Source organism: Entelurus aequoreus, linkage group LG21 (genome assembly GCF_033978785.1).
Source record: "Entelurus aequoreus isolate RoL-2023_Sb linkage group LG21, RoL_Eaeq_v1.1, whole genome shotgun sequence".
Classification (NCBI taxonomy): Eukaryota; Metazoa; Chordata; class Actinopteri; order Syngnathiformes; family Syngnathidae; genus Entelurus; species Entelurus aequoreus.
In genome coordinates this window covers 37,184,880-37,195,934 of record NC_084751.1, presented here as the reverse complement: position 1 = coordinate 37,195,934, position 11,055 = coordinate 37,184,880, and the positions used below count along the sequence as shown (strand labels likewise).

General features: G+C 34.8%; 1 protein-coding gene across 1 annotated transcript; it reads right to left on the bottom strand.

Moving 5' to 3' along the window:
* Nucleotides 1-3,195: 3,195 nt before the first annotated feature.
* On the bottom strand, nucleotides 3,196-7,476 carry LOC133639016 (uncharacterized). The gene is made up of 3 exons (XM_062032071.1): nucleotides 7,373-7,476; nucleotides 7,173-7,249; nucleotides 3,196-4,283 (listed from the first exon to the last, which is right to left on the bottom strand). Exons 2-3 carry the CDS (start codon nucleotides 7,230-7,232, stop codon nucleotides 3,567-3,569), a joined length of 777 nt encoding a protein of 258 aa, XP_061888055.1. The 5' UTR covers nucleotides 7,233-7,249; nucleotides 7,373-7,476; the 3' UTR covers nucleotides 3,196-3,566.
* Between the last annotated feature and the right edge of the window lie 3,579 nt (nucleotides 7,477-11,055).

Sequence of the window (11,055 nt, the reverse complement as noted above, 5' to 3'; positions counted from 1 at the left end):
TATACGGCATCAAATGGCCGTTACAAATATATGTTTTTTTACATTGAATATGTTTTTTACATTTATTATTTTTTTGACAGAACCACGTCCGATGCGGGTTTATTGATTTTTAAATGTGCCAAAAAATAGCCCGTTTCGTACACTAGTGAAAAATTGAGGTGATTCGATGTCCAGCAGTGCATAAGTGTGTTTCTGTATAGTATTTTTCATTTTATGGCGACATCAATGATGGTATTTTGAGAGGTATTTATTGAAGTTAGACATCACTGAAGGCCTAGGTGGGAAATGCACGGCTTGCCACTGCTTTTAATAAATGTTTAATTTTGTTTTGAAATTTGTATTCCTTCCCTAATCTGTCATTTTCCTTTTTTTTTTTTTTTTTTTTTTTACACAATAAGTGAACACAATTCAATTTAAAAAATGTAATCAAAGGAAACAGACGTGTGGAAGTGAATCAGAATCAAAATCAGAAATACTTTATTAATCCCGGAGAAAAAAATTAAGATTTTCAGCACAATCCCATTCAAGAGCAGACAAACATTACAGGGAGACAGAACAGGATCGCTGACGGGTCTGCCAAAATCCGGCACCACTTACAAAAAAGATGAGAAACAGGTAAACGCTAAGCCTGGGCCCCTGGAGAGGGGATCCAGACTGAGGCCAAGGGAAAAAAAACCTCATAGCCATAGCACATATACATATACATGTGTGTAAGAGGGGAAATTTCAAACATCAAAGAACACGAAGGACATTAAAGACATCAAAGGAGCAGAGCTGATGCAACCAGCCATTTCTACATACAGCTACAAAAGTAAAACTACAAAAAAACAAACAAACAAAAAAATCACATATACACTGTGGTGACCTCTGCGGTGTTCCACGCCATCGTCTGCTGGGGGGAGCATGGCCAGAGACAGGAAGCAAGGCAAGGCGAGGCAAGTCAACTTTATTTTTATAGCACGCTTACAACAATTTCTTAAATTGGACCAAAGTGCTTTACAGGTTAAAAAAGCATAGAGCAAAAAAACAAAACAAAAACAAACAAATAACATAAACAATGAATGAGCTAAACAAGATAGTGCAAAAGCAATACGGTAAAAGGATTCGAATAAAAAGTAAAAATGTCAAAATAAAAATAATAATAAAAGTGCGACAAATTGAAAAAAAAACTTTAAAAAAACAAGAAAACAAAACAAAACTAAAGCGAAGCGGGTGGGGGTGGGGGGGACTAGAAATGGTGGCCTAGTGGGCGGACTCAGCTCAGGTCAAAGGCCAGCGAGAAGAGGTAGGTCTTAAGAAGGGTTTTGAAGACCTCCAGGTTTTGGGCTGACCTAATGTGGAGGGGAAGGCTGTTCCAGAGCTTAGGGGCGGCAATGGAAAAGGCTCTGTTGGAGCAGACCCAACAAAGCAACCAAGAGAGCCGACTCCACCTTCGGCCGCCCACTAAATCTCTGCCAGTGTCCAGTCTGCATGGATGAGCGAGGATACGTCCAAGGAGACCGAGGTGTCCGATACCTGCTCATTCAGCCAAGACACTGTGAAGCTTGTCCGTCCTGGCGCTAGCTGGATTAAATAATATCTGCTTAGTCCTAATCCTTTCCAGCCATGTTTCATTGTGCATGTGATGTTGTTTCATGTAACTTGTAATAAACCACACCGTACTGTACCAAATAATGTACCTTTGTGCATCTGTATATGCCAAGACATAATAGTTTAGTGACAGAACAATGCAATGCTCTTCCACTAGATAGCAGAAGGTAGGTAATTTACCATTGGTATATGGGGACTGGGGGGTGGGGGTCAGCAACCCGTGGCTTTAGTGCCGCCCTAGTGGCTTCCTGGAGCATTTAAAAAAAAAAATTGAATATGGAAAAAGATGGGGCAAAAATATATTTTTTTGTTTTAGTATGTTTTTTGTTTGAGAACAAACATGACACAAACCTTCCCAATTGTTAGACAGCCCACTGTTTAATATGTTTGTGTGTATGCTTCACTGATGACACTATTTGGTGAACATGGTTTTGTCCTACTAATTTCGGCAGTTCTTGAACTCACCATAGTGTGAACTGTGACGTAACAGTTTGTTCACATGTAAAATCGTCCACTCCTTCTTTGTCTCATTTTGTCCACCAAAATTTTTATGCTGTGTGTGAATACACAAAAGGTGCGCTTTGTGGATGTTATTGACTTGTTGGAGTGCTAATCAGGCATATTTTGTCAGTGCATGACTGCAAGCTAATCGATGCTAACATGCAATTTAGGCTAGCTGTGTGTACATATTTCATCATTATGCCTCATTTGTATGTATATTTGAGCTCATTTAATATCCTTTACTTTGATCTTTTTTGTATATTATTTAGTTTTGCATGTCTAATGGATCCCCAAAATGGATTAACATGCTGGAATAAAAAAGACAATATAACATACATCCACAATAAACGTGGATGCATATGAAAAAGTGCAATATATTTATCTGTACAGTAACCTATTTATTTATTTATATATGCACCTTATTGCTTTTCTATCCTGCACTACCATGAGCTAATGCAACGAAATTTCATTATTATCTGTACTGTAAAGTTAAAATTTGAATGACAATAAAAAGGAAGTCTAAGTCTAAGTCTAAGTCTAAGTCTAATGACACATTATATGTATGTAATATTGGCTGCATTTCTGATAGTTGTTTGTGTGCCACGTTGTTCCAGACCACAGCAAACATCCTCTAGCTTGCCAGAGATTGTAATAAATCTATTAAAAGAAGACAGCCTGCCGTTTCCTTTAACTTGGACACACACATCTATACCTTTGGCCATTAAAAGCCAGTAATTTCCAGGAGTTATTTCACCTTCTGAGTAGCTTCTGATTTAGTAATGGTTTCTAATGTAAAAATGTGTAGAATAAATATTACATTTCAACATTTCTGTCAACGAAGATTTGCTTCAGCCTGCGACCCATAGTCATTTTGATAGTAGGCTTTTATAGCTAATCTAGACACTTACATCATGTGTTGACTTCAATATAAGACTTATATACGGCTTTTCATTTTTTGCGGCTCCAGACAGATTATTTTTTTGTATTTTTGGTCCAATATGGCTCTTTCAACGTTTTTGGTTGCCGACCCCTGGGTATGTGATAAAATATGCGCTTAAACTCAAAAAAAGGTTCTAAACACTACATAGAGGCATTAAAGTATTTTTCACACTTTTATTTAGCCGGCAGCTAAATAACGATATGAGAACAAAGAGCTCCACGCATTCTGTCTCATTGCATTCTGTACATTGCATGCATTGTGTAAATGTCTTGTGTGACAAAATAAACATTTCAACATTTTTTATTGTCTAGGTTTTTTTTCAACATTTTTGGAGTCGCTTTTAATGTGATATTATATTCATTCATAAATACATGAGCATCAAAAACTATTTAAATACATTCTATGCAGGAACAACCATGTTTGTTTGTAATAATTGCACAGTAATTCAATAAATACAATATTAAGTCACAATATTATTCCAAATTGAAAGGAACAAGAAAATGAATGACATTATATTTTTTAGTTATTCACCGTCTTAGTTGTCTCCTCTTTTTTCAGGTGTAGTTGTCTCATCCATGTTCTGCGTTGTGGGTGCAGGACTGGGTGTGGGGGTTCTTCCGTCATATGTTGTGTCTGGTGCTGTGGCAGTGGGCGACATGGTGGGATCACCTGTGGCAGGAACTTCCTCGGATGACTCCTCGGATGATTCGCTAGAAGATTCTTTTGAGGATTCTTCAGATGATTCCTTTGAAAATTCTTCAGATGATTCCTCAGATGATTCCTCAGATGATTCCTTTGAAAATTCTTCAGATGAAATTTCTTCAGATGATTCCTCAGAAGATTCCTCAGAAGATTCCTTTGAGGATTCGTCTGATGATTCCTCAGATGATTCCTTTGTGGGTGCCTTAAAAGATTTAACTGAGGTTTCCTCAAATGATTCGTCAGATGATTTGCTCGAAGATTCTTCTGAGGATTCCTCGGATGATTCCTTTGAGGATTCTTCAGATGATTCCTTCGAAGGTTTTTTCGATGATTCCTCCGAAGACTCCCCTAAGGATTCCGCCATTGATTCCTCATTTGACTCTTGCGACGTCCCCTCGGTGGATTGACTTTCGGAAAAATCTCTGGACTCATATAAGTCATGTGCTTTAGCTACTTTGGAGCCAGAAGAAAGCCACTCAGAGATTCCGTCGTACTCATCCAGTGATCCCGGTTTTTGCTGATCAGCATCTTGGTGCCGGTTCTCAGCAATCTTTAAAGGGAACATACAAAAATAAAACATTTAGTACAGTGGTCCCCAAACTATGGCCCAAGTCCCAAGTTAAAAAAAAAAAAAAAAAAAAAAAAAAAAAAAATATATATATATATATATATATATATATATATATATATATATATATATATATATATATATATATATATATATATATATATATATATATATATATATATATATATATATATATATTTTTTTTATTATAATTTTTAAAAATCTGTCCTTTCTAATCCATTTTCTACCGCTACTTATATATACACATACATATACACGTTAGATCAGGAAAAAACACAGAGGCTATTTGATCCCTACAAGCCTGTTTCGCAGGTTTCTCTGCTCTTCAGGGGATTTTATAATATATACAATATATAATATAATAATATGTATAATATATATATACTGTATATATACTGTATATATATATATTATTATATGTATGTACACTACCGTTCAAAAGTTTGGGGTCACATTGAAATGTCCTTATTTTTGAAGGAAAGGCACTGTACTTTTCAATGAAGATAACTTTAAACTACTCTTAACTTTAAAGAAATACACTCTATACATTGCTAATGAGGTAAATGACTATTCTACCTGCAAATGTCTGGTTTTTGGTGCAATATCTACATAGGTGTATAGAGGCCCATTTCCAGCAACTATCACTCCAGTGTTCTAATGGTACAATGTGTTTGCTCATTGGCTCAGAAGGCTAATTGATGATTAGAAAACCCTTGTGCAATCATGTTCACACATCTGAAAACAGTTTAGCTCGTTACAGAAGCTACAAAACTGACCTTCCTTTGAGCAGATTGAGTTTCTGGAGCATCACATTTGTGGGGTCAATTAAACGCTCAAAATGGCCAGAAAAAGAGAACTTTCATCTGAAACTCGACAGTCTATTCTTGTTCTTAGAAATGAAGGCTAGTCCACAAAATTGTTTGGGTGACCCCAAACTTTTGAACGGTAGTGTATATATAAATATATATACATGTATATATATATATATATATATATAAATAAATAATGATAAATGGGTTATACTTGTATAGCGCTTTTGTACCTTCAAGGTACTCAAAGCGCTTTGACAGTATTTCCACATTCACCCATTCACACACACATTCACACACTGATGGCGGGAGCTGCCATGCAAGGCGCTAACCAGCAGCCATCAGGAGCAAGGGTGAAGTGTCTTGCCCAAGGACACAACAGACGTGACTAACATGGTAGAAGGTGGGGATTGAACCCCAGTAACCAGCAACCCTCCGATTGCTGGCACGGCCACTCTACCAACTTCGCCACACACATATATATATATATATATATATATATATATATATATATATATATATATATATATATATATATATATATATATATATATATATATATATATATATATATATATATATATATATATATATATATATATATATATATATATATATATATATATATATATATATATATATACATACATACATACATACATATACACGTTAGATCAGGGAAAAACACAGGCTATTTGATCCCTACAAGCCTGTTTCGCTGGTTTCCCTGCTCTTCAGGGGATTTTTGTAATATATATAATAAAAAATATATATAATATAACATATAATAATATATATATATATATATATATATATATATATATATATATATATATATATATATATATATATATATATATATATATATATATATATATATATATATATATATATATAATAATAGTCCAGGTTTCTGTGGTTTATCCGTTATGCAGTGCTCAATACCGGGGTAGAGCTTTGTTGTATTATGTATATTGTTATATGTTATATTATATATATTTTTTATTATATATATTACAAAAATCCCCTGAAGAGCAGGGAAACCAGCGAAACAGGCTTGTAGGGATCAAATAGCCTGTGTTTTTTCCTGATCTAACGTGTATATATATATATATATATATATATATATATATATATATATATATATATATATATATATATATATATATATATATATATATATATATATATATATATATATATATATATATATATATATATATATATATATATTCCTGATCTAACGTGTATATGTATGTATGTATATATATATATATATATATATATATATATATATATATATATATATATATATATATATATATATATATATATATATATATATATATATATATATATATATATATATATATACATACATATACACGTTAGATCAGGAAAAAACACAGGCTATTTGATCCCTACAAGCCTGTTTCGCTGGTTTCCCTGCTCTTCAGGGGATTTTTGTAATATATATAATAAAAAAAATATATAATATAACATATAATAATATATATATATATATATATATATATATATATATATATATATATATATATATATATATATATATATATATATATATATATATATATATATATATATATATATATATATATAGTCAAGGTTTCTGTGGTTTATCCGTTATGCAGTGCTCAATACCGGGGTAGAGCTTTGTTGTATTATGTATATTGTTATATGTTATATTGTATATATTATAAAATCCCCTGAAGAGCAGGGAAACCTGCGAAACAGGCTTGTAGGTATGAAATAGCCTCTGTGTTTTTTCCTGACCTAACGTGTATATATATATATATTTATATACAGCTCGGCCCCCGGCCAGATTTTTTCTAACCCAATGTGGCCCCCCGAGTCAAAAAGTTTGGGGACCCCTGATTTAGCAAAACAAATAAACTCCACGCATTCCAGAAAAAAAAAACGATGTCTCCCTTTGTCATAGTTTCCATTTACAATAGAATTACTTGAAGAACTTTAAAGTTAAGTAGACACGGAATACTTATTTATTCAAATGAATTCTTACTGGTTTGCTACCGGCTGTGGCAAGAAGGAAAAAGATGAGTGAAGATGGTAGAAGTGTCATCTCTGGCTGGTCCTAGTCTGCAAAAGCAAAACAAATAAAAAAATAAAAATACATGGATACAACAGGATACATATAACCCAAGATTGCAAATGCCAAAAAGGGTAAAAGTGAGTCAAATAAAACAAATATTATTCATTTACCTTCCCCTTTGGGACAGGAATAGCTGTGAAGTCCTTGTATTAAAAAGTATGTATGTATGTATGTATGGTGTATTGTATTTTAAGTGAGTGTATGTCAACTCCAGAGAGATGTGTGAGACATTTGGTATTATGTGATGCTTAAGTATGCTGTGCAGGGAGGCTGGGCAGGGCTGTCATAGGACTGAGGGGAGGGTTGAGTAAGAAGATTCCCCGCATGTGTCATGAAGACAGCCTGTACTTCATGAGATGACATGTCGCAAATATATCTGTTTCTTCAGCAAACATCTGGGTGTGCAACACATGATTGGGTGGGAAACTCAGTTCACTTGAGTTAATGAATAAGGATGTTGTATACTTTTATTACCAAAACTTTATGGTTACAACTATTAAGACATGATACTTATGAAACAACCATTAAGGGACTGCACTTGTACAGCTCTTCTTTTTAAACAATATGACTTATTTGCAAAATCATGTGCTTCCAACTTAATGTGAACAGTTTAGGAAATACACTTTTCAGTTTTTTTCCCTAGTATGAACTATAAGCATGTATACACTGTGAAAAAAAAAGAAGTAAATACACAGCAAATTATTGGCTAAAATGGCAGTAAGAGTTACCGTGAAATATCTTTGCAGCAATTTACTGTAACTGTGTTTAATTACATTAAAGTTATAACAATACTTTAACTTACCAGTTCTAATTTTATGGCTCATTACAAAAAAATATATATTATAACTATGTTCTCTAACTTAATTACTAATTACTCTCTCGGTTTAACAGCAAACCCCCACTAACTATACAAGAATGTGCAACATACCGTATTTTTCGGATGAAAATCGACAGCGCGCCTTATAACCCTAACGTACGCCTAACGTACGGAATAATTCTGGTTGTGCTTACCGACCTCGAAGCAATTTTATTTGGTACATGGTGTAATGATAAGTGGGACCAGTAGATGGCAGTCATAAATAAGAGATACGTGTAGACTGCAATATGATGGCAGTAAACAACACCAAAACTTTAAATGCACTCAAAAATCTGTCAAAATGTTTTTTGTACGACTTTGGTAAGCTATGAAGCCGCACCGCTTGATGGATTGTCGGCGCATTAAACGTTATGTTGTACGTTTTTATTACTAAAACTTTATGGTTACAAGTATTAAGACACAACCATTAAGGGACTGCACTTGTACAGCTCTTCTTTTAAAACAATATGACTTATTTTGAAAAGCATGTGCTTCCAACTGAATGTGAACAGTTTAGGAAATATAATATTCATTTTTTTCCAGTATGACTGTGCCCTAAAAGCATTTATACACTGTAAAAAAATAAACTGTAGATTCACAGGAAATTACTGGCTACAATTGCAGTAAGATTTACCGTGATATATGTTTGCAGCAATTTACTGTAACTGTGTTTAATTACATTAAAGTTATAACAATACTTTAACTTACCAGTTGTAATTGTACGGCTCATTACAAAAAAATATATATTATAACTATACGCTCTAACTTAATTACTAAATACTCTCTCGGTTTAACAGCATACCGCTACATACTGTACTTACTTAAAGTACTAGTTTTGATTTTCCCAGTGATACTGACAACATATGTCCCATATAAACAACATACGAGACGTGTATATAGTTTCTATGTCCAGGATAATTCAGTTTTCAACACAGTTGGGAACACTACTATCCACTCTACTGTAAATGCATTATATCTGTTTTGGAATGATTTTTTTTAAATTGATTTTGCCTATCATTCCCAATCCCTATGTAAGACAAAAACACATATATTTTTATTTTATAATGCATTTCTAAGTCGTTAAATACGGTAATAATGCAGCTAATATAAAGCCCTAAACATCCAAAAACGGCAAACAATACTCCATTTAAATGTCGTAACCTGCATATTAACCAAGTATTAACGATATTGTTATTATAAGCCTTTACACAGAGGCACTCATTTTAGAGGGTGCCATGATCACAGAGAGGTAACTAGATTACTCAGCTATTGACATATTGAGCCGGTGAGCTGCTGCATTGCCTCTGAGTTGGTAAAAGGTCATTCCAGTTTATAAATCATGCTTCTCACTCGTATAGTGGAGAGTTGCGGCCATTTACCGAGAAGTTGGACAACTTGAGATCCAGGAGAAAGACATTAAAAGACGTTTATTTGCACCAATTAATCATGATTAACTCTTTACCTCATTGGGAAGATATGAACATCCCACCAGTGAGAGCAGACATTGTACAGTAAGCGATTGTTAAATTATGTTTGTCATTTGTATTTCTTGTTGAGCACTTAGCAACGGCGCTACCTGCTGGATCTGCTTATCACTCCAGCTTATAACTGTCACGCCAGGGTTTTTGCAGCTTACTGCGAGGTTTGTTCTCCCGGAATGCAAACGGACTATTCCGGACAAGTCTTGCAGGTAGGAACATATTTATTAAAGGCCTACTGAAATGAAATGTTCTTATTTAAACGGGGATAGCAGGTCCATTCTATGTGTCATACTTGATCATTTCGCGATATTGCCATATTTTTGCTGAAAGGATTTAGTAGAGAACATCGACGATAAAGTTCGCAACTTTTGTTCGCTGATAAAAAAGCCTTGCCTGGGTGTAGCTTGTAGTGTGTCGTCACAGGTTGTGGAGCGCCTCACATCTGCACATTGTTTACAATCATGGACACCAGCAGCGAGAGCGATTCGGACAGAGAAAGCGACGATTACCCCATTAATTTGAGCGAGGATGAAAGATTTGTGGATGAGGAAAGTGAGAGTGAAGGACTAGAGGGCAGTGGAAGCGATTCAGATAGGGAAGATGCTGTGAGAGGCGGGTGGGACCTGATATTCAGCTGGGAATGACTAAAACAGTAAATAAACACAAGACATATATATACTCTATTAGCCACAACACAACCAGGCTTATATCTAATATGCCACAAATTAATCCGCATAACAAACACCTCCCCCCTCCCGTCCATATAATCCGCCAATACAATTTAAACACCCGCACAATACACTCAATCCCACAGCCCAAAGTACCCTTCACCTCCGTAAAGTTCATACAGCACATATATTTCCCCAAAGTTACGTACGTGACATGCACATAGCGGCATGCACGTACGGGCAAGCGATCAAATGTTTGGGAGCCAAAACTACGTACTCACAGTAGCGCGTCTGCTATCCAACTCAAAGTCCTCCTGGTTGTGTTGCTGCAGCCAGCCGCTAACACACCGCTTTCCACCTACAGCTTTCTTCTTTGCAGTCTTCCTTGTTCATTAAACAAATTGCAAAAGATTCACCAACACAGATGTCCAGAATACTGTGGAATTTTTCGATGAAAACAGACGATTTAATAGCTGGCCACAATGGTGTCCCAATATGTCCGCTACAATCCGTGACGTCACGCGCAAACGTCATCATACGAGACGTTTTCAGCAGAATATTTCGCGGGAAATTTAAAATTGCACTTTACTAATCTAACCCGGCCGTATTGGCATGTGTTGCAACGTTAAAATTTCATCATTGATATATAAACTATCAGACTGTGTGGTCGGTAGTAGTGGGTTTCAGTAGGCCTTTAATCTTCTCAAAACTCAAAGTACTACAAAAAAACGGAAAACAAGGCGAAGGCACAACGCGCTGATCGCACTTGGAGCTAAATTAACACTTAG